This window comes from Temnothorax longispinosus, chromosome 8, assembly GCF_030848805.1.
Source record: "Temnothorax longispinosus isolate EJ_2023e chromosome 8, Tlon_JGU_v1, whole genome shotgun sequence".
NCBI lineage: Eukaryota > Metazoa > Arthropoda > Insecta > Hymenoptera > Formicidae > Temnothorax > Temnothorax longispinosus.
Genome location: NC_092365.1, coordinates 1553852 through 1577086, shown reverse-complemented (window position 1 = coordinate 1577086; position 23235 = coordinate 1553852). Strand labels below are relative to the sequence as shown.

The 23235-nt window shown below is 41.2% G+C and overlaps 4 protein-coding genes across 8 annotated transcripts; 2 read left to right on the top strand and 2 right to left on the bottom strand.

Moving 5' to 3' along the window:
• The first annotated feature begins 5 nt into the window (after positions 1-5).
• LOC139817092 (RIB43A-like with coiled-coils protein 2) lies at positions 6-6731 on the top strand. 2 transcript variants are annotated; one of them, XM_071784902.1, is made up of 8 exons: positions 6-1735; positions 1879-2732; positions 3100-3240; positions 3380-3549; positions 3936-4176; positions 5555-5782; positions 6210-6316; positions 6521-6731. In XM_071784902.1, the coding sequence occupies exons 2-8, from the start codon at positions 2607-2609 to the stop codon at positions 6660-6662; spliced, it is 1155 nt and encodes a 384-aa protein (XP_071641003.1). In that variant the 5' UTR covers positions 6-1735; positions 1879-2606; the 3' UTR covers positions 6663-6731. The 2 variants fall into 2 exon arrangements, with proteins under 2 accessions (XP_071641003.1, XP_071641004.1); XM_071784903.1 differs by having other exon boundaries at positions 6-2475; positions 2584-2732.
• Positions 6732-7862: 1131 nt separating this feature from the next.
• Positions 7863-10361, bottom strand: LOC139818108 (uncharacterized). Its single transcript, XM_071786615.1, has 3 exons — positions 9221-10361; positions 8526-8685; positions 7863-8452 (listed from the first exon to the last, which is right to left on the bottom strand). The coding sequence occupies exons 1-3, from the start codon at positions 9396-9398 to the stop codon at positions 8053-8055; spliced, it is 738 nt and encodes a 245-aa protein (XP_071642716.1). The 5' UTR covers positions 9399-10361; the 3' UTR covers positions 7863-8052.
• A 3641-nt stretch (positions 10362-14002) lies between these two features.
• On the top strand, positions 14003-21104 carry Fabp (fatty acid binding protein). Of its 3 annotated transcripts, none has more exons than XM_071786618.1 (3): positions 14003-14269; positions 19008-19279; positions 20440-21104. In XM_071786618.1, the coding sequence occupies exons 1-3, from the start codon at positions 14194-14196 to the stop codon at positions 20491-20493; spliced, it is 402 nt and encodes a 133-aa protein (XP_071642719.1). In that variant the 5' UTR covers positions 14003-14193; the 3' UTR covers positions 20494-21104. The 3 variants fall into 3 exon arrangements, with proteins under 3 accessions (XP_071642719.1, XP_071642720.1, XP_071642718.1); XM_071786619.1 differs by lacking the exon at positions 14003-14269 and adding an exon at positions 17140-17200; XM_071786617.1 differs by lacking the exon at positions 14003-14269 and adding an exon at positions 17861-18021.
• Positions 21105-21315: 211 nt separating this feature from the next.
• LOC139818106 (cell cycle checkpoint protein RAD1) lies at positions 21316-22939 on the bottom strand. Of its 2 annotated transcripts, none has more exons than XM_071786609.1 (5): positions 22698-22939; positions 22398-22616; positions 22006-22200; positions 21640-21915; positions 21316-21492 (listed from the first exon to the last, which is right to left on the bottom strand). In XM_071786609.1, exons 1-5 carry the CDS (start codon positions 22794-22796, stop codon positions 21460-21462), a joined length of 822 nt encoding a protein of 273 aa, XP_071642710.1. In that variant the 5' UTR covers positions 22797-22939; the 3' UTR covers positions 21316-21459. The 2 variants fall into 2 exon arrangements, with proteins under 2 accessions (XP_071642710.1, XP_071642711.1); XM_071786610.1 differs by having other exon boundaries at positions 22398-22596; positions 22698-22837.
• Between the last annotated feature and the right edge of the window lie 296 nt (positions 22940-23235).

The following is a 23235-nucleotide window of genomic DNA, read 5'->3' as shown; positions in this document are numbered from 1 at the left end:
GCGACGCAAATTGCCGCGAACGCGCGCCCGCGCGCGACGAGACGCGGAGAGGATTCCTCCTTATCGCGCGCTCGCCGAGACTCTGTTTGTCAACGGCGATTTTTTTTTTCACGACGAGGCGAACGGGGCGCGTCCTTCCTCCCGCGCCGACCTCGCGCGACCCGCGAACATGGCGGTTCGTGGCCTAGGGAGGAGTGGACTCTCGCGTAGAGAGCACGGCTCGCGCGCTCGCCGGATTTTAACTATACGTCACCCTATCGATCGTATCGCGGCGTGGTTTTCGCCTGATTAAAATTGTAACGGCGTTTTCACGGCGCTCCATCGTAACGCGGGTGGTGATCGATCTTACGAAAGGGTCGCGTCACGTTCGCCCACCCTCCCCCGGGAATTAATCAAGCGAGACTGATGTATGCGCGATTGATCCGCGATTCATCCGCTCATTCCACTTGCCGCGAACGCCACTTCCGGCCTGAAGTTGACGTCGAAATGATCGAGAGACACCTTTCTCTTTCGATGACTACAACGATGCGAAAGACTTTGCACGATCTGTGATTCGCGTCGAAAGATGTCGAAACAAAAAAATCTGACACGTTTTATCCGTGTTATTTTAATTTTTAGATTTTTCATTCATGTATTCGGATTCTCGAATTTTTTTTCATATTTTACGGCACACAAATAGAATAGAACACTATCCTGTTAGCAGAAATTATAGATCATCTTTTCTAGAGAAACTTATATTTAAAAATCCCAATTAATTTTTAGAAAGCAGAACGAGATTAAGAATAATTAAAAAATAAATGTATAAGATATGGAGAATTGTCAGCATATTCGATAAGTCTTTCCAGATGCCCCAATTAAAGCTCCGATTTACTCACTGCAGCTATCTTGGATTGATACGTCAGAAGCGAGAGAATATATCATGAAAATTCTTGCAACGTACATAAAAATAAAAATGTTTATCAATTAATTAAATAACGTTTGTAATTGATAGAATACATTTTCAAAATATATCGAAAATTGCTCTTTTGTTTGGACAAGCAGTAAATAGTTTATATGTATGTCAAATTGAATTGTGCCTAATCAAGGACGAAAACAAGCTGTCGAATTAAAATAAAAAAATATTTGCTTTCACATATTAACTTATAACAAAATGGGAGTCTTCGATATACTTTAATACTACGATAATTATTTTATATATAAAAACACTACACTAAAACGACAAATGACGCTGAACTGCTGAACATTGCAAAAATAATTTCACTTTTTAAAATTATTTTTCTTCATAATTTTGCCAAAAGTAATGTTTACTGTCAATATGTTGGGCGAGCCAAGGCAGCAGGTGCCTTAATCAAACTACTGCTTTATTACGCGCGTGGCGTTTCAAAGTCAAAACAGTTCCACAAAATCTGCCAGCTCAATCGACGCTTAATCAGGGATCGCTAATTAAAATAAAGATACTACCGTTCTACCGTCGCGTTTGTTAAGTAAACAACCGCGATTAGGGGTTACGCGACCCTGCGGCTGATGGCCTCCGGACTCGTGAGAGTTGCAAGGCGTTTTATCGAAGGCAGAGATACGGCTAACCCAATTAAAATGTTTAATCGACACGACCCCTCCTCTCTGCTTTCGTTATCGCGCGTGTCGCCGCAATAATACGATGACAAATTGGATCGGCGCAGCGCGCGTAACGGAAGAGAATAAGATGGATTTCACGAAATCAACAGATAACAATGCGGTACACATGTTTATACCATCCGACCATCGACAGCTGCTCCCCACGTGACACACCCGTACGGGTGTCTCTCAGTGTCTCTCTAACAGCTGAATAATTATCATAAACTGAATAATTATCTCTTAATTTTTTTTTTTTTTCGACAGATAATCACATGGTCGAAGTCAAACGTCGCGCAGCGGCAACATTCCAATCACCGGGTATTGATCGTGTTGCCATAATTACGAGCAAAGAGGCCTCCGGGGCTTGAAAAAGCCGTCAAAGAGAAGCGCCTGCCAAGCGGAGGAGAATTAAAATAGATCCAGAAAACGATAAACTCGCTCGCAAAAGAGTACTTTTTGGAAGCGATAAACTCACATTGTTGAAATCTGGAGCGTTCTTGGAGCATTTAAAAATTCGTTTATTATTTTTTAATGGTTCCATTAAAGCATCATTAATGCTTTCATTGATCTTATAACACATGGATTACGTAAAATTACGATAAAAAAATTGACGTGTTATATTATCGCGTATTTTACGTTTCGCTTCGTAGACTCTCGTTAGGGTTCATTTCCTCTCTTAAATTAATGATTAATTCCGCTTGATTGGGCAATTCGCGATACTAACTGAGATATTATTATTTGAATTCCAAACGTACTGCGATATACGCGCTTTATCTCTTCCTATCATATAAATACCATGCAGCTGGAATTTACGGCTACGTGCGAGTCGTGTGACCCTCCTCGACAGGCAAACTCTCCATGGTAACGAAACTTCAGTTTCGATTCCCGACCGAAAAGTCTAGATATGTTCAGTGTTCACGCTTTCGGTCTCATGTAACCTTGCCGTCGTAAAAAAACCGCGCTTTTCAGATTCTCCGTGAAAAATATCCGAAATGCTTGAGTTTCAACAACGCGCTACTCCGGAGGATCTCAAGATCGTTGCGTCTATAGAACGCAAACGACAAATCGAAGAAGCGAGGAAATTGCGCATCTTTAATCCTCGCGTTAGAAAAATTGGAGTGAGTATATCCAGTCCCGAGTGTTCCATCCTTTGTTAGACTTTCACATCTTATTTCGATCAAATCTGATTTAATTCTTAATTCAGTCATTTTGTTAGCTTGCGTTCTCCTAATTAATTAAGAAGATTCTTTGTGATATTTACCACTGACATTTACCATTAAATCTGTTACAATCTACTCTCGGCTAAATTGATCGAGAATCTTGCTTCAACTGATTCTGCTGTTTCCCAATATCCCTAACCGGTAAATTCCACAAGTGTAATTTGACGGAGAGCGTAACGCGACATTTGATTGATCCAACAATCTGGGAAGTTGCACGCTTCTCAATGCGATAGGATTCGCGCGATTGTTTCCCTGACATTTGCAGATAGACAAGGAGTTCTTGGATAAGCAAGTCGAGGAAAAGAAGCAGCAGCGCGAGTGGGAACGGACGAAAGAATGCCAATTGGACGAGGTACTCATTCGCAGCAACGAGCATGCCGTGCATTTGGAGAGACGGCAGGAGGAGGTAATTGAGTGCCGTCAATGCCGATAATTACGCGGGAATGTTCGCTCGATACCCGAGCCGGCACACTCGGCGATTTCGGTGTCACGTGCCACTAACGAAAAACCCGGAGGAATCGAGAGAAACGCTTCCCTGTTCGCAGGAAAGGCGAAGAATAAACAAGGAGGTCGAGTCCTACCGACAAGTCCATCAGCGAGCGGAGGACCGTCGAGATTACGACCTGTACGACCCCGAGGCGTTAAAGAAATCGCTTCCAGCGCGCGTGGACGACAACGGCGACGATCCGAGCTTGGGAGCAGCGTCCGCTCAGAAGTGCGTAAATAGCCTGATTAATACCGCCAACAATGAGTGGTGCAATCGGGAGAGAAAAGTCGCGGAGAGGTTTTTATCTCGGACTTTCCAGAAGTTAAGATAGAAGAATGCTTGTGAAACTCGTTATTCTGTTTCCTGCACTCCCGATGACTCTCCTTGGTCTTTATTAAGATTCTCGTAATTAAAATCTCGAACAACTAATTTCCGCGATCTGTAAACCGCGACCTATTGCGCGTACACGGTATATAACGATATTTTTTCTCTCTCGGGGCAAAAGATCCTCTCGCGCGGATAATTTACCCCGCAGCTTGCTCACCCTGGCGCGATGGTAATGAGCGTAACGCCGCGGAAGAGAGGAGGAACGATGAAATATTACGGCTGTACAGGTTCGAGGGCGAGGATCGCAATCTTGCCGAGCGATTGAAGGCGCAGAGAGAGCAGATGCGTTGGTGGATACAAAGGCAAAAGGAGGAGCGCGAGGCGGCTGAGAAGGCACGACGAGACGCCGAGGATGCCTATCAGGAAGTCGTCCTCTCCAGGGACAAGCGCGCGATGACGTTGACGCGGATGGAGGAGGAATGCCGGCGAAGGCTGAACGAAGCGACGGCGACATTTAATCGCGCTCTGGTACACGCAGGATCCTCTCTATTCGCGCGCCTTTGATCTAGACCCGACGCGAGAAAGCGGACGAGGCTCAATTTATTTAACAAATTAGATAAAATCAACCGTACGATCTTCATGATGATTCCCGGTCCCATTCCAAATGGCATGCAGCAGCAGCTGCTGCTATTTCGCGTTTTGTACAGCTGTCTAGTCGAGTGACTCCGTCGTTTTTGCTTTCGCGTCTTCTATCGGCAAAAAATGGATTCCTTTGACCGATTTGATCTCTGGACGAAGATAGAAGGAAACCAGATCCGCGGCGAGTAAGATGGATGCTCGAGAGAAGGGTAGTGTTTTTGTTAAACCGCTTCGCGGAAAGAACCGGGTTTTTTTTCAGTCGGCTAACCCTTGATCATGTCCGATTGAGGATAAGAACACATCTATATTTGAATACGCGCCCACTTACATCGAATGAAGCGATCGATCCGAGCATTATTATATTTGACATGATGGTGTTGACACATTAGAATATACGCTATCTGTCTGTTTGCCTCCGACTTCAATTTTCCTAATATATGTAATAGAGTCTGTCCTCTTTTTTTTTTTTTTTGCGTCACGCCTCTCGTAGGAAAATTCCGGCCTGACCTGATATACCGTATAAAAGCTACTGCGGGAAAGTCTAAATTTGTCTTCTTAAACAAACACTAGATAGTCATCTAGTCAGATGATATAAATAGATTAACAAGTAACAGGTAAAACGGTGGGCTTTGAGAGTGCAACGCGGCTAGCGGTGCGTAAATTAATGTTGTATCAACCTTTAATTACTGATAAGATACATAATTATCCATTGTATAAATAATTGCTAACCTGATATTTTTTTAAACAAAATTTTGTGCATTTAAAAATTACAGCATTACGACATGCATGAATAAGTATTGATAGATTGAATTTTAATTTACGCTACTGCCGGGATGTCTCCTTTTCCAGATATTGTCGCTGGTATATTAACTTTCTCGAGAGAACAAATGTGATCGAAGAGCGCTCGTAGTAATAAAGTGACACAGATACAACGTAACAAAAGACGCGATGTGACTTTTTTGTGCAGTCCGTGGTGCATTTTAACTCGCCGCGGGATATAAAAGTCGCCTACGTGATTCTTTCGCGGTCGATGAATAATAACCTCGTGACATCATCGTGCAAAGTGCCGCGATAATTTGCCCCGATAAACCACAACAAAGTGCCGTCGATTTCATTTTTTTTTCCCTCCCTACTACCTCCTCTCGTATTCTTCCTCCGCGTTAATTCCGTCCCGCCCCTTCGCCTGGTTCGCGGACCGCGTCCCTGGCCCTTATATCCTTCGACGCTCCGCGATGGTTTCGCGGAATTTATTTCCGCTCGATTGCAGGCCGAGGAGCAGCAGCATCGCCGTCACTGCGAAGCCGTTCAAGACGAGGAGGACAAGAAAGCGGAAATTTATAATCACGTGACTGGAGATTTCCTCACCGAGGCTAGGGAACAAGCTGAGAGCACCCGCGGTCCGTGCAAGCCGTTGGCGGACCGATACAAGGGCATGACTGCGGACGAGTTGAAGGTCTTCAGAGATGCTCAGTTACAGCAAATGGAAGAGATTCATGTTAGTATAAGTAGTACTGTAGAATTTGTACAAGTACGAATTTTTGTATCATCTGTATTTTGAATTAATTTCTCCTTATTGCTCCTTAATGTTCTTCAGTACCTAAAACAGAGCATTACATCAGGTTGATTTTTTAATTGCGATATGAAAAATGTCGGGTTAAAAATTTTGATAATCAGATATATAAGAATCAGATATATAAGCATTACAATACACGTTAATGACAACTAAGGCCAAAACTGTGGATGCGTCACGGATCGCGTCAATCGATGACATCACGGCGGATTCATGATGTCACGCATAATATATTTAAAATAAAAGTTTTTGATTTAATACAGCGCATTTCAAATATTCACTGGCAGTTATGTATCCACTTACAACTATTAATTTTAATGTGAGGAAACTTTTATCTAAGTCATCTTTTCAGAAAATCAAGCTGGAAGAGAAACGTATCAACGAGGATTGGGATCATTTAATGGATTCGCATCTTCAAACAGCATACTCGTATGAGTGCGAATTAAATCAAAGAAAATCGTAAGATCCTAAAACTAATTTTGTACTTAACATTTCTCTTATCGTTTAAAAAGATATTTAAATGTATTTTATAACAATATTACTTTTAATGATATATTTCGAAAAAACTACGATTTTTTAAATCTGTTTGAAAATTCTGTGATATTCAAATTTCGTGTTTAAACGTGTAAATGTCACCTTAAGTGCTACGTTATATTCTTCTAGGGAGCTCAATAAGAAAATTGCGGAGGAGAATTTGCGGCTTGCCGAGCAGCAGAAGCAACATCAGGAATACCTGAACCGTATCGTTTATAAGACTCAACCGACCGCCGCTTTCTACGAACAATTTAACAAAGGAACACGTTGATTCGCATATTCTTTTTAAAGTGAGAAAAATCGATGTAAATTCCAAATAAATAAAAAACAATTTCGCAAACCCCTCTCTCTCTCTCTCTCTCTCTCTTTCTCTCGTAAGTCAATATAATTGATATATGTATAAACAACATACCTACCATACCGACGTTTTTAAGACGTCATATGTTTCGATTTTGGACATTATATTGTGTTCACTGGGATTGTTTTAAAGATTTTGATTTTATACTTGTAAAAAAAATAAATATTATATATATTATGTATTGCAACTGCGAGCTAAACAATATATTGTTCTTTATCGTTTAAAAGCTCATGTATAGATGTAATCTTGAAATTTACGGCACACTTTACTTGCAAAATCAAATATCATCATGTGGTAAAAAAATATCCATATTAAATAACATATTTAAGTAACAAAAACCACAAGATGATTAATTATTATTATTAAATTATATAAATCGAGCAATATTGCATTGCCTTATTGTAATTAATAAAAAAATTATTGTGATATTATCCAATATCGATAACGTAAAAAGTTTGCTATTCTCTACTGATGATATGCCATGCTTCATCGCGACGCTGGATAAAATCCGTAGCCATCGATAAGTTATCGCATTTGGTAAATGAATTTGATACATTTAATTTAAATAATTAAACTAAAACGATCTTGGTAATTTAATAAAAAATGAATTTACGATATAACAATGACGCTCACGAATCGACTCGAATTCAGGTATGAAAATGCAAAAAAGGCTATGTAATAGGAATAAGATGTGCGATATGTAATATATTTCAATTGAATTATCCTAGCATGACAAGACTGCGTCATATTACGCGTATGACGTCGTCTATTCGATTGTCGAGTAGAGTTTAATATATATCACAGACGCAGTATTTATGTTCATGCTTACTTTAAAGTATAAAGTATAAAATTTATCCATTACGCGTATCCTAGAATATTCCATACTTAGAATTTATGCTAAGTTATTTTGATACAATCCGTGTTTTTGTTGTTACAACTCATAAAGTTTTCGCAATTATTGTACTTACTATAAGTACGCTATACCTACAATTATCGATTTACCGTGATATCTTAAATATCAAAGTACTTTACCGAGCGTAAACTTTATAAAAATTAAGACACAATAAATGAAATAATTTGTGTTATCTTATATCTATTAAAATTAAATTAGGCTAAAACTTAAAATAGATTTTATTCCATCTTTACAAAAAAAATTTGTACAAGAATCCAAGAAAATATTAATTAAAAGGACAGACTAGAAAAAAATATTCATATATAGTATAAATCGATACAAAATCTTTTTCCACATGATGCATTTTGATTCCCTTCTTCCTCCTTCCAAAAAATAAAACGTACCAAACGTTTATTTATTATCGGATGGACGGAGTGCCATCGCCAGAACTTGCTGTATTTGTATCCTGACGTCCAGCTTCTTTTCCTCCGGCACCTGCCTGATAATCGGCAGCAGCGAAAGAAGAAACATCTTGTCGTAGTCGTCCTCGTCAAGGGTAACGCGCTGACTGCTGTGCGATGAGAGGATGTCGTGTATCTCATTGTCGAAGGGCGTGAAGGACGTCTCGCAGAGCTGCTGTTTCGAATAACGCGGACACACCTTGTACGAGGGAGTACCCGCTTGAAGATACTCTCGGCTACCAGTTATGGAAGCACCGTGAGTAAGGGGGTCGTACTCCTCGATCACGGGATTGTCCATCTCACCCTCGCTCTCCTCCGATTTGCAGGGGTTAATAATGGTTGCGGAACCCCTAAAAGACGGTTAAATTTAGCCGTGCGAACATCGATCGTTTGCCGTTTAATTCCGACGATAACTGATACTACCTCTTGTTCTCCACTGTCGGCAGGAGAAATAACAATCGATCGAAGTACATGTACTTCTTTCTTTTTCGCCCGGCGGGTCCAGACTTTTGCGACTTCTGAAGTTTCAGCTCTTTCATGAAGTAATCCCGTATGTTCCTCCATTTCCCGCGCAAATTTTTCTCTACAAATTATTATAAATCAACAGTTAAAATTTCATCCTTTAACACAAAATATAGCAGAATAATAACAATTTTTCAAATATCTAATCTATCTTTTATAAGATTTTCAAAAAATTTCCTCTTGCTAATTCTTTTTGTGAGGAAAAATAAAGAATTACGAAGGCTATAATTTTCAACCTATTTTTTAAATAAATATCTATAAAATAGAAATTTGATAAAACACACTATACAATATCAATTTAATTAATACATATAATAACAAGACTGCAGTGCATTTTCCCCAATCTTTTATCAAAATTTGAGGCCACACGAAGACACCTCCGTCCAACTTTTTTCACCCGAAAGTCTTTGTTCAATTCTTTTCTCCGTCTTCAACACGACTCAATCGTTTGCAAATCCGATCGCGCGGAAAATATCGACTCGCGGCAATTCTAAGTTTTCCGGATTTCCGCCGTGGTCGGCGGCGACGCGACGCGACGCGACGCGGCCGAAGGAATCCGGATCGATCAATTGCGGCGGCCATGCTATACTATATACCTTCCACATTTCTCTCCTCGTCCGTCAAGCGCGCCCAATTCGGTACCATCACCTGGCAGACCTCGTCCCACGCGGTCATCTTGGCGTTACGGTCGTTGTACTCGCCGCGATTCACATCGTAGATCGCTGGCCGCCTCTCTATTTCCTCGATGAACCTTTCCGTGTCGAACATGTTCATAGAGCCTCCGAAGATCTTCTTTCCTTCAATTCCTTCCTTCGCCCGATAGTCCTTTCGCCTTTCGCAGCTTCGATCTTGCACCTCGCGGTCGCGGCGAAACTGTTCTCTTGGAAATCGAGCTGGAGTCCCTTCCAGCACGATCGAGAGAGTCTTAATTCAGATAACGAGACGGCGAAAAAATAATTTCCCAAATTCCCCGCGAGGGATTTGAAATTCGAAAAAGATCGATCGGCGGTGCTTCCACCGCGTCGTACCTTCCACCAAAAGACCGCGGTGGTCACCGGTTAATCGGTAATATTGCGTATAAAGTGATCGAAATCGGCAACGGAACGGAGCCGCAGTCGTGGCCCGGGCGACGTTATCGTGTCGCGTCGTCGGCAGCGGCTTGCGCGTCACTGCGGAGAAACCGTTGCACGGCCAGCACGGCTTTGGTATCATGGCGGCCCGGCGGCAAACGTGCGGTTGCGGTTGCGGAGCGGAATCTATGCCGCCCGCGACCCGCGACGTTGCCAGACCGGCGCGGCGCTCGCCCGCTCGGTCGGCGAGGCCGTGCCGAGGGCCGCCGCGGGCCGAAAGAACGGCGGAATCGCGTCGCCGTATAATAACTCACGCCATGCGTGCACACACATACACGCACGTGCGACCCAGGCGCGCAGAAATTCATATCTCGGGAGCACCGCGCGAGAATGACTTGGCAGGAAGGATCCATATGCTTTTTAAGTTTCCGCGAGCGCACGCCTAATAGTCGTGTGTTTGTCGAATAGAATCGAAAACTGAATCACGGCTCCTCTAAGTTATTGATCGAAAATGGAATCATTAATGACTCTCGCGAAAGACTCCCGGACTTCCGCTTCCTGCGTAATAAGAAAAGTAATAAAAGCAGTCGTGCGACAGGAAGTCGCTAAGACATTTATAGGCACACGATTTAATTGTAATGCAAGAATATTGATGCGAGAGTTTCCGTAGTTCTGCTCCGTTTTAGAATAATAACTCGTTGGATATACATCGCGTCGCTATTTTCCGCAAAAGTGCGAAACAAGTGTAAAGCGTCCCTTGTCGCACAATGGGAAAAAGATTCCAACTGTATATACAAATAACATTAGCGCAAGTGCTTCGCGAATAGTAATAGCATCAGGCTAACAAAGTTAGCAAAACGGTCTAGCAAACCGCGAGTCTAAGTAAGTCGCAAGTTGGGTAAATGGTTTACTATGAAACGAAACCTGAGACATACGTGAACGATGTAGGAAAAGAAAGAAGTTAAAGTAGAAAAAACCGCTTTAAGATAGCGAACTGTTAATAGTGTTGATAGATCTCCCCCATTCGCTTCACGTGGGTGAAATTGGCCGACGAGAGGAAGTAACGATGGAGCGAATGTATGGAAGCAAGAGGGAGAGAGCGGACAACTTCATCCCGGCAGGGAGTTTCAAAAATAAAAGGCAACGACAGAGCGAAAGATATATTTCGGTGCAACAAGCGAGGCGAAGAGCCATGTGCCGTTCCTCTCGCAAACGACGAGACACTTGGTTGGCCTCGCGAGACGTCCCTTTGGAGAATCACAAGCGTCGTCGGTGCGCCGACGAACGCTCCAGCCGATTCGCAGTGCTCGCGCCGGCATGGCACCGGGACTCGGCGAGATGTACATACACCCCTCGACGGCGAATGCGGAATTCGCGCCGCCGCGACGTTGCCAAGCCTCCGCCGCGCCGCGCCGGTCGCCGCGCCGTGCCCGTCGCTGTCGGAATTCACGTGTTGCTACGCGACATCGTCCGCGCGCCCGACGAGCGTGTGCTGCGCGTGATTACGGCAACGTCGACGCGTTTCCACCGCACCGTTATCGACCGTGCCGTGGCGGGCGTTGCGGGATCGCGAGCGACGAAATCGACGCCACCGCGATCAGACGTGGCGTCGCGAGTGACGCGAGCGACGCGTCACACTTTCGACGCCGGCCTTCTTCGTATCCAGACGAGATATTGGGGCGTCGTTGAAAAATTCAACGCGTCTCGGTCGCCGGATTTTTTACTTGTTAAAAGAAATAATTCATGAATTCTCGTCTTCCGTTTTCTCGTCCTCCTACTACCCTTCTATTTAAAAATCGCTTAATACAGAACTAATCGATAGTTTCAGCAATGACGAAAAGAAAAGGAAGAAACAGAAATAAATTGACTTTCAAAGGTCGGCGTATATCTTGACGGCCCAACGTATGCAGAAGCTCATCGGAAAGTTAAATGAGTCGCGCGGCGACGTTTACACGTGTGAGCGTCGCGACAAATGGGACTTCCGCGCGTACGAACGTACGTGAATCGAAATATACTTAAATAATACAGCACGACACGCCCACACGCGTAAGCAGGACTTTGAGCGCAATTACGAGAGAATTACGAGAGATTGCGAGTGCCCATTAGCCGTTTATTCGAACGTACGAACGATTCGTCGTCAAGTCGCGCGCATTGATCCGCCCGACCAATGAGGCGAGGGCATTCGTATCGTCCGATGTGTGTACCTCGGGCATATCACGCATGTCAAGTTCGAGGAGTGCACCTTCGACTTTGCGCTCACCGTTGTTGAACTTGGAATTAGCTCGGCTGCGTTCGGAGAGCGCGCTATTAGCGCTACCGCATCGTTCTACCTTTATCGCTCATTAGATGTAAAACAAAGATAGAATAAGCAAATAGCGCTAATAGTGCGTTCCTCGAATGCGGCCCTCATACTCGCGTATCCGAAAGCGCGTTTAACGCCGTACGCGCGCGCGGTCGGAGATACGGAAGTCATTATTCGCGATTCCCATGATAACCCCGCGAGCTCTCTCACCGCGCGCGATACAGATTATTGCAGATAAATCGTAACAACCGCGCTATATGTTGTACATACGTGACTCACGTGCCGGCGTTTATTTTGCCGACACGCACAATGCGTCCGTTCGTTAAAAAAAAAAAATTCCTCTTGCAGGTTGCGAAAACTACGCGATAATATTTACGTAGTTATTTTCCTAAACAGAAAAAAAGGAAACTACTTAAGCGAAACTGTATCGCCTTTGGCTAAACAATTCGTAAATATTTATGGATGGATTTGTTCGAAACTTTCGAACAAAAAAATCCATCCATAAATATTTACGAATTGTTTAGTCGAAGGCGATAGAGTTTCGGTTCGCTTACATAAGTAGTTTCCTTTTTTCTGTAAAAAAAAAAAAAAAAACTACGTTAATATTATTACGTATTTTCGCAACCTGCAAGAGGAATTTTTTTTTACAGCTGTGAAAAAGTCAGTAATTATGATGAAAACAGAAATAGAAAGCATGCGAAACTTAATTATTTGAATTAATTAGATAATTACCTAAGGACTTTCGATAATAAAATTGAACAAGTAATAAGCGAAAAGGTAGGTGAGTTGAGAGTGCAACGTGGTTAATAGTGTGTAAATTAACATTATAACAATATTTAATTGTCAATAGAATACATAATTAAAAACATTGATGTATATTATATAACATACTTTAATTATCAATAAAATAAATTATCAATAAATTATGCATCGATGTACATTATATATCTTATTGATAATTACAGATTGTTATGACGTTAACTTATGCACTGTTAAATGCACTGCACTCTCAAATTCTACCTTTTCGCTTATTACTTGTTTAATTAATTCATTATCGAGAGTCTTTAGACTCTTTAGGTAATTATATCTAATTAAGTCAAATGAGTAAATGCAACTGCGTTGCACTCTCGAAGCTCATCTTTTCGCTTGTTACTTGTACAATTATTTAATTAATAGTAGTAGTAGTAGTAGTAGTAGTAGTAGTAGTAATAGAGCACTTTCTTATATATGTGCAACTTGGAAGTTGTCGTTCAAAAATTGCAGTTACAATACTTCCGGCTAGCGTCGTTAAAATTATACGCTGAGGTAACATAATAAATCACGATTGCAGTAATAATCGCAATTGCGAAATCAAGGAATATTTTGCAGTAACTTCATCAGCAGTTAAATCAGTTTTATTCTAAAAATAAATAGTCTAATTGACTCGATAAATATCTTGGTCATTTTTTTTTCCTCCTACGCATGACGCGCGCGTGTACAAGAGGCTAAACGAAGAATCGACGTGTCGCAACGCCAAGGTAGACGAAAGACGAGAAAGTTGCGCAAGCCAGGACACAGGGTAGGACGACGGTAGGAACGTAGGAAGTAGGACTCGCAGCTGCGAAGAACAGATCTCGAGAAGGGGGAAGCTCCGGGTGGGAGCGAGACGGGGAAGTTTCAGTGCTTGGCGGTGGAGTGGAAGGGCGAAAGGACCGAAAGGGAAGAGAGAACCGAGGACCAAAGAGCCGAGAGAGACGCAGCTGTTTAACGAGAGGGGAAAAGGGCGGTTCCGAGCGCAAGGGGGAAGGAGGAAGTGCTGTGAGAGGGAGCGCGACCCTCGTCGGTGCCTCGGTATCGATAGCGGAACAAGCGAGCGACGAGTCTGGCGGTCTGGCGTGCGTGGGACGAGGAAGGAGAGCTAAAGATAGAAAGAGATGGGAGGAGAGAGGCAAAGAGAGAAAGAGATGAACAGCTTTGGGGAGTTTGGGGGAGACCGAGTACACCGAGTTTTCGCGCTCGCAGTGCTCGCACTAGCTTGCACACTCCGCATCCTGACGACCTAACGTTCCTGTTCACCGTTCAGTTCTTGTAATCGCGCCGATCGACCAGGAGGTGTTCAGTGGTCCCCCGGCTGTATCGCCTGACGTTCCCCGGTCGTCGCCGATCTCTTTTTATCTCTGTCTTCTCGTTCTCCGCGTGCTTCGTCCGGTCGATCACCATGTCGAGCGAATTCCTCGGGAAACGTTACAAGCTCTTCAGCAGCGAGAATTTCGACGAGTTCATGAAGGCGCTCGGTACGTAATCGAACGCTCTTGGCGTGTCTTTTGGCACCGTTTCGGCCGTTCCAAGTGCAGCGGAAATGTTTATTTAGAATGCGCGCGTGATCGACATGAAAAATTAGTGGAAAACTCGACGTGAGAAACTTGAGAATTAGAAAACTATCCTCTCGACAGTCTCGACATTCTTGTCGGTTGTATAAATGCTACTGTTTTACGACTCGAAACTTTTTTACGATTCGATCCGCTTAGGTCCTGACCTGACCACGTGTCGTTGAGTGTTCTTATAACGCTATTGTTATGATTTCCACTAAACTCTTCTTTTCTATCACGTTCAATTACAATTAATTTCTCTCACGGATCTCGTTATTGTGTGGCGGCAATCGGATATCGATGCGCAATGTTGCGCAATATTTAACAAGTTTCTTCCTTTGTCATTCTTTACCGCAGTTTTCTGAAAACCTTGGATTATATCACTCTGTGCTCAGTGTTAACCGCGAATACCTCGTTACGTTAAAATGCGATAAAATTGCGCGGTTCTATTCACGATAGAAATCTAAAAGGAAGTAATTTTGCTCGTATCTGACAAGGAATAGGATAAAGTCCGCTTCAGACGATCAATGATTCATGTCAGGTTGCTGTAAAAAATTTTTGCATATGGATTCATAATTTACATGTTTTTCACATATGTATTTTTTTTGTTCCTCTGAACGTTTTTCGTATTACACAACACACAAAATTATAAGAATTCTATTAGTATTAAAAGTAACTCTGAGACAATGTAGGAAAAAAATTTTTATATATAAGATATGTCCGACATGTCTATATATTTTTTTTCTCTTGAATAATCTCTGTTTGTATGTACGAGAAAAATATTAAGAAATACTTATACAAGAATCACATATACAAGGAAAAACATGAACGTATTTTTAATGTAATTATATAATGGAGAATCTTTTCCTGGGAAGTCATAAATTGCCTAAATCGCTTTGGATAATCTCAATTAGCAACATAAATCTCTGAGGAATCTCCAAGTCTACCGTTACAAATTATAGGAAAGATAACTATAAATATAAGTAAGAAAACCATTAAGAGTTTTGTGTAGTACAACAATGACATATCGTAAAACGCAAAAGGAATCCTCGGGCAACGTACTTATCGGCGCTGTACAACGTAAATTGCTCTCTTACAGTAGCAGCATAGCAGCAAACGATTACACACATTACAGCAAGCTGTATTATTATCGTAATGAGATCTGTCGTTAGCTTCGTTTGCGCGTTCCGCTCGCGTGGCGAGTCGGCACCATCGGCAATTTCATGTGCGTGTACGAACCGTGAACAAACACCGAAACACCCCGCCCGTGACTAATATGTGGAAAGTGCACGTGAAAAGTTGCGGGGTAAACATGAGAGAAGTCCTCGAAGACACTAACACCTCGTTCATTCACGGAATTTCAGAGAGGGGAGTGGGGCGCTTCAAAGAATAGAAATAGTACCGACGAGAGAGAGAGAGAGAGGGAGAAAATAACACCGATTTTGACAGATGATTGAGAGAGACTCGTATAATTCAGCGACCTGTATAGTTTCGTTACTCAATTTGTGAACAATCGCCTGAAAGTGCAAACGTAAATTCGATGTAGGTAACTTCCGCCTACCGAGCACTTTCGTACGTCTAATTGGTTAATTAGCTGCTAAACTCGTTTGTGCATTAGCGAGATATCAATGAGGCCCGGGACATTAATCAATTTTAATACGTTAAATTATATACGCCTCCTCGCCTCCGTCCAACGACCTGACCTGGATCTTAATTCCGACCGTGTGCCGCGGTCTGCCTGATTGCGGTCTAATTCAACACTTGAATTAATTCATCAACGGAATTAATAAATTGAAAAAAATCCCGTAATTATCAATCGAATCACGCGAGCGCGCGTTCAGCATTCGTGCCGATATAAAATTTGCGAATCTACCATGTGTTATCCTTTTGTAAATAACAGAAATTGCGTTAGATTCCGTTCCTGGAAGCAGAAACACCTTTGGACACAAACACTTGGTTTTTTTTTCCAATTAATATTGAGAGGAAAGGAAAACTCTGTTAATGGTTTCATCGAGACTGATAATTTTATCCGCTTATCTGATGTTTATTAACTTCAGATAAACTGAAGAACTAGATAACGGCGCATATAATATCTATGTTTCTCTTTTGCTCTACCATTTTAATTTTATCCGCAGATGCTAATCTATTAATTATTTTTTAATTACGAGATATAAATAAGAAAGAAGCTTTCGCTATACTGTTTCATTTATCAGATAGGTCAACATTAGGAGTCTGTTATTTAAATTAGGTTCTATTTTGCTTATTCTTTTCCTCAAGTAGTTATTGCTATTATTTACAAAAATGTGTATGTATGGGTGTATATATGACATGTGCGAGAGTGTCTGTATAGTATATTGAGCTCGGGTCCATGGGTTTGCTCAAGAATTCTTACTCGATGTCAAAGTCTCCAAAAGTTCAAGTGTTATAAGGCTTGGGACAAGCCCATTGCAGTAAACACCAAGCATCAATTACATTACATCTATGTAATAATTTCTCACTGAAAATTGTAAATGCAACACAACATGTGTATTATATTGCATTTATATGGTGAGTGAGAAATGATAACATAAATGTGACGTAACTGGTGCTCGGTGTTTACTGGGAGGTAGAATCGCAAATTGTACGTCGGCACGAGGCAAGTCGGTGCAGGCAGGCAGAACCGTTGACGGACGGATCAACGTTTCCCACTCCCCCGCTCGACGTCGTTACGGTAATCTTCGGGAGAACAGTTCGCCGGAAATTAAATAAGAGAGCAAGTCTAGACGCATCGTCTTCCGACGCGTTGCCGGTTACGTCGGTGGAATGTTGTGATGGCGTTCGGCACTTTTTCCGAGAAGCGCGGCCGTGGTGGCGCGGGTGAGATCGATAAGCAACACTTGCATGACTCAAACGCAAACCTGTAATTTCGTTATCATCCACGGCGGCGAGATAAGAGTATCTTCACTTATTTTTTCTTTCGAGGTCACTTGAAGGAACGTTTTCCACGTTCGTCGTCAAGCGCGATCGCGAATCATGAAACCTTTAATTGAATCGGTTCCCTTGCAGAGAGCAGACAATTGCTCTCCTAAAAAAAACGTGATTAATTTGTTGTTCAAATAAACGTTGTAATTGATCATCCAAGATGACGAATAGACTCTGACATTTCGCGATAAATGTGTATTTTTCGATTGATGCAAATCATTACTTGCAAAAATGTCAGCTGGATCGGATTTAATACAAAAGTCCTGTCCTATTTTGATTTAAAAAAAATATCTTTCTGCAAAAAGAAGATTTTTACCTTGAGAATCTCCACTGACAATGAGAGAATATCATCGGAGCGGCCGTAATTCATATATACGCTAATGTGATGTCATTTCGGATGATAATTCGCGGTGTCTATAAATAGCACGAACGGGTGGGTCAAACTTCAAAGTTTACTTCTCTCGTCACTGTTTTCAACGCGGAACCGAGTTCCGCTGTATGACGATAAACTCGTCCTACCTATATACGATATAAAGTCTAATCAATGGCCGAAGCGAGCATAAGGCATGCAAACCGGTCGGGTCGCTAGTCAGTCCTGTTCCCGCAGTTGTCGGTGATAGATCGAACGATGTCGTCGGAAATACTAACCGGTCTCCTGGGCAAGCGTTACAAGCTCCAATCGAGCGAAAAGTTCGACGAGTACATGAAAGCTTTAGGTGAGACGAAGACGCATAAATCTTTTTTCATCAGAGAAAATCAATTCCTGATCAATAGATCCGGCTTCACCGGAACATATATGTGTATATATTTTTTCTCGCATATGGATCAATCCATCTTTTGACCAGGGATTGATTTTTTTCTGAATGTCGATGGGCTTCGGATCGTACCGATAGGAGACCAAGTGCTTCCCGAGAGACGAGTTTCAGAAGTGCCGGCAGATAAAATATTCATTTCGCATTTAACTTCGAGTGGGACTTCGATAGATATGTGATTTCGAAATTATCTTAATCAAGCCTGATAATTTAAGACATCACAGTGGACGCTTCTCGCTAATTACCCGAGAAGCGTAATTTTATCTTCCTCTTTACTTAGGCTACTCGTGTTTGTATTCCGTCACCGAATTTAAGTAGCAACTTACGAACTTGTAAGCAAATGAATAGAGTTCCGGGTAACGTTTCTCTTTCAAGGATAACTAGCAATTAGATTGCGAAGCATGAATGTTTCAATGGCAATTAATAAACGCGAGGAAATGAGCCATCTGCGTGATATAAATATATCCGCCCAGATAGCAAAACGCCTGTCAGATTTATGAAATGTATTTTGCGCAAATGTTACATGTAAAGCTGCGTTTGTGACTACTCAGCAATAGTACTGAATTTGTTTCAAGTAACGGTTTTTTTAATTCCATAATCGTTACATTTTTTTAGCAATAGTTTACTTCCGGAAGTTCCATTGATGTACAGTTCATTATCGATGGAAACAATTTACATCTTTGCTGTAAAAGCACCATAAGTATGAATCCTAGACGGAGCTATGATTCGTGTTTACGTAATGTTTGTGGCAACAATACGTAAATTGTTTTCAGAAACATGTTTTCATAATTTTCCACATTCACGTTTTGCCATCTGGGCGAGATTAGAATTTCAGAGGAGCTGAAAAGAAGCGTAGCGCGATTTTTACAACAGCTTGCGCTTTCTTTCAGGCGTGGGTATGGTGACCCGTAAAATGGGCAGCACCGTCAGCCCCGTCGTCGAACTAACGGAGAAAGACGGATTGTATACGCTGAAGACGACCAGCCCCTTCAAAAACACCGAGATAAAGTTCAAGCTCGGTGAGGAGTTCGACGAGGAGACCGCGGACGGCAGGAAGGTGAAGAGCGTCTGTACTCTGGACGGTAACAAACTTGTGCAGGTGCAAAAAGGCGAGAAGGACACCACGATCGAGAGGGAATTCAATCCCACGGAGATGAAGGCGGTAAGCACGTTTTTATAACATTCTTGGAAGAATTAATTTGCTCGTATAGTCGCGCGCGATAAAGATGATTAAAATAAGAGATTTCTACGATTTATATGAATATTACGTTTCTTGGAGCGAACTAAAAATTTAGCGGCTTTTTAATGAATAACTTGAGCGACTCGTAATATTACTGATATTTAAATTAATCTCGATTTTGTAATACTTTATCCGCAAATCGATAACAAGCCTTAACGGTCAAGCTATGTGACCATTTATTATTAACACGATTAAAAGTTAGTAGCAAGGTAACGCTGCCCTTCAGTTAGGTAAACACTAGCGAGAAATATCTCGTGTTTCTATAGACATAGACATGTCTTATATAATAAACTTGCGTCCGACTAGCAATCTTGTGTCTGCATTTCTTAAGAACGAATGGAAACATCATTAACATTAAATACACACGATGCGCAATTTACAACGGTACGCTTTAAACATTACATATACTTTAATCGCTGGAAGATTAACTAAATTGATAAATCCTGAGAAGAATTGTTCTCATGGTTGTATATTTCTTCTTTAAACCGAGCGATTTTCATTATTATGTTCGCGTGACGTCTATCGCTTTAAATGCTTCATCCAGCCTGCGAACTCGAACGATATGTAACAGAACATGAGTTATAGGAATGACGTGGTTAATCGTGCTAGAAGATGCATTTGTCACTCGTGCGTGCGTACATACACGCATCCTTCCTCTCTAAACACTTGAACTTTGATTCGTCTGGCCTGATGCGGGCACAGGAGTTGCCCGATTAAAGTATAAAAGCTACGTGGAGGAACGTCGCGCCGAGGGATCGTTGCACGAGCGGTTAATGTTATAATGATTCGTCAAATGTCCGGCCAATTATCGCGTGCGCTCCTCCTGTTCGTGACACGTACAATTCTACAGCACCGAGCTCCGAAACGGTGCCAATAAAGATCCATTGATCCGTCTGGCGATACGTGTTAATACCGTGAGACACCGGCGCAGGAATAATTCCCGCACTCTTTCTCTCTCTCTCTCTCTTTCGCTCTCTCGTACTTATAGAAACCCGCTATTATTAATTCCGAGAGATTACTGTTACGGCGAGGTCTATCGCGCTATCAAATATTAAACTGGTATCGTGCTATTTCTGTTGCAGATTATGAAGGTCGATGACATAGTCTGCACGAGGGTATACAAGGTTCAGGAATAAGAGTTCAGTACCAAAGCTGAAGACGTGCACAAGGTGCTCCTAGAAGCATTCCAACGACTTGTAAATTATCGAAATTTTGCTTGAACGTGAATGAGATATATGCTTTTTTTTGTTAACGGGAGAACCTTCATAAGTCCTCTCGACTCTCGGGGAAGGACGGAGGGGTATGCCGGATTCTTACCGGCTAAAACCCCTCTAGGCCTTCCTCGAGTGTTGGGGGACGCCGGGAAGTGGAATTTGCATTACTTCCAATGTATGAGATATATGCTGATATATAGCGTCAGATTATATTATATATATATGTATAAACTAAATATCATTTACGTTGAAGTGTAATTTTACAAAAATTACCGTACATATGTTTTCTACGAAATTAAAATTCGTATATTTGATATGCATGCGTTCGTAAAATGTATCGTATGAGAACCGAAGTATAAAGTAGTCATCTGTTGTGCACAGATTCATATACAGATATTTCTATTCATATCTCGCGGATTACGTAATGAAATATGTAATACCGTCAGCTAATTATGTTCCACATACAGCAGCCGCTGTATCACCTATTTTATGAATGTTTGCTTTTTTCTACGAATAATAATGATTAATGGAAATATATGTGTTTTTATTAAAAGTTTCCCGATTCCTAACTTCTAATTTTTTTTTGTAAACGATATGTGTGTAATGAGATAAAATTCTCTCACTATTTAAAAAGCGTGTCAAAGACATGTAAAAGAAATGAAAGAAAGCGTCAGTAAAAATATGTACAAATATGTTTAGGTGTTTATTGAATAAAAATTGTTTAACATGAAAACTAAGTATGAATTTATTAAATATATAAAGATATATTTAGGTGTTTGTTAAACTAATTTTTATACATAGATTTATACATATGTGGGCAGCTGGACATATTTTATTTCTGATTTGATACGTCCGTATCATCACACTGTTTAACCGTTCATGGCTATTTCAGCAAACATCCATATCTATTAATGGAGAAATCTGTAAATGAAATATACAAATTCTTAAAATATCGTGTGCCCGATATTGTATCATAAAGTATAACTAATTATACAAAATACATTTTATAAAAACTAATTAGTTCGAAATTAACGATTCAATTGTACAATTTATTATGAAAAGCCTTACGTAATATTCTATATAACAGGTGTGCCCATTTTCGGTTTTAATCATATATTGAAAACACAACAGGCCGGCGTTATTGGTTCTTAACGAAACCTTGTTAGCGCATGATAACGCTTTCATCGCCGGTTTAATATGCGCTAATTTGAAATTGGATGTTGCCGTCGATGTACACTGAAAAGTGTCTATTAAATCGCTATCGCGCGGCAAGTCGATATGACAAATGCCACCTAGACCTTCCGTGCTAATTCTGAAGTAGGGTTCTTCCGGCGATAAACGCAACTAGAATGTAAACGTTGTATTTCAAAGAAGAGTCTGACTGCCGAATGCAAATCTCTATCTTAAAGCTCGAATTGAAATCGCTCATTATACCTCGACTAGTTCGCTAGTTGGATCTAACTCGGCCATGACATCCTTCAATAATTCTGTTCGTAATACTACTTTATTTACAACGTTTTCTGCCTCAAGATGAAAGTCTAACAATGCGTCTACTTCCAAAGTTTTTAACGAACAGTCTGTTATGACACCGTCTTCTTCAATGATAACGCTTACAGGATAGCCTGTGCCCTATAACGGATAACGATATGATATCGATATTGCCTTAACATTAAACAGTAGCATGCAGTTTAAAATATTTTCTTTAATTTAATATAACTCAGAAAATAAAATCTAAAAATTTATATATCGAATCTTTTTGTTTTAGGACCTAAATTCATCTAAAATAGATGAACATTATCTTGATTTTACTGAAATGTCAAGTTTACTTTGTAAAATATTTGCACGTTGACGGAATCCTCTTGCGAAGTAGGCCAGAACATACAAAGACACTCCACCAATATGTTTAAACTCAATGAGAATGTCACATCCTCTTTCAATTCAAATTCATCGAAAACTGTAGATGGGATGTATGCACTGGCCTGCATACATTTCGCGTCTTCGACTGTGATTTTTAATCCGTTTTCACTGCCGAGGCAAGTAGCTGTCTAAATAATATCATACGTTTCTCATAATTACAAGAAAAACAAACAGATATGTACATTCTAATATAAGCAGATCCTAAGTACCTCCTTAAAGTTGATAGCTTTCAATAATTGTGTTACAATCTTTAGATTCGACAATCCCACTTTTGCAACCAACGCATAGTCTTCCACGTTAGAGAGCATCACGTTTGTTTGAACCCTGATATAACAGTAAACTGTTGAACTGTTTCTGCGTTAATTGTTGGTGCAACAACTTCTCTTTGTCAACACTGGCTAGCCAAGCTGCCAAAACGTGTTTACAAGTGAAAGCAGACCGATCTGTTAGAACCTGATGTCTGTAACGTTGCAAGATATTATTTTGATGTGTAAAATTTTAGAAAATATAATCATGCTATCTTTTGAGTAAATAATTTATTCGTGCAGGGGCGTTATACCTGAAGGCAGCGCAAGTACAATAATTTATTTCTGGAAAAAGCGTGTATAATGCTCCAGAATGCCCTTTAACTTGCATTAACCAGCTGGCTGTGTTAGCATTCTTGCATGGCTCCGTTATAATTGTGTCAGACGTGGAAATTTGTGTCACTCGTTGTTTCTCATATAAATCTAAGGCTCTTTCAAACGT

Bases quoted from the DNA above. Each gene is read 5' to 3' on its own strand.
- Fabp (XM_071786617.1), top strand. From the start codon at position 17,934: ATGTCGTCGGAAATACTAACCGGTCTCCTGGGCAAGCGTTACAAGCTC. The intron at 18,022-19,007 runs GTGAGACGAAGA...GCTTTCTTTCAG, and splicing joins CGAGTACATGAAAGCTTTAG to GCGTGGGTATGGTGACCCGT. The intron at 19,280-20,439 runs GTAAGCACGTTT...TTTCTGTTGCAG, and splicing joins ATCCCACGGAGATGAAGGCG to ATTATGAAGGTCGATGACAT.
- LOC139818106 (XM_071786609.1), bottom strand. From the start codon at position 22,796: ATGCTCTCTAACGTGGAAGACTATGCGTTGGTTGCAAAAGTGGGATTG. The intron at 21,916-22,005 runs GTATAATGAGCG...TTTACATTCTAG, and splicing joins CAACTAGCGAACTAGTCGAG to TTGCGTTTATCGCCGGAAGA. The intron at 21,493-21,639 runs GTAAGGCTTTTC...TTTCATTTACAG, and splicing joins CCTGTTATATAGAATATTAC to ATTTCTCCATTAATAGATAT.
- LOC139817092 (XM_071784902.1), top strand. From the start codon at position 2,607: ATGCTTGAGTTTCAACAACGCGCTACTCCGGAGGATCTCAAGATCGTT. The intron at 2,733-3,099 runs GTGAGTATATCC...TGACATTTGCAG, and splicing joins CTCGCGTTAGAAAAATTGGA to ATAGACAAGGAGTTCTTGGA. The intron at 5,783-6,209 runs GTTAGTATAAGT...TCATCTTTTCAG, and splicing joins AGCAAATGGAAGAGATTCAT to AAAATCAAGCTGGAAGAGAA.
- LOC139818108 (XM_071786615.1), bottom strand. From the start codon at position 9,398: ATGAACATGTTCGACACGGAAAGGTTCATCGAGGAAATAGAGAGGCGG. The intron at 8,686-9,220 runs GTATATAGTATA...AATAATTTGTAG, and splicing joins CGAGGAGAGAAATGTGGAAG to AGAAAAATTTGCGCGGGAAA. The intron at 8,453-8,525 runs GTAGTATCAGTT...ACCGTCTTTTAG, and splicing joins CCGACAGTGGAGAACAAGAG to GGGTTCCGCAACCATTATTA.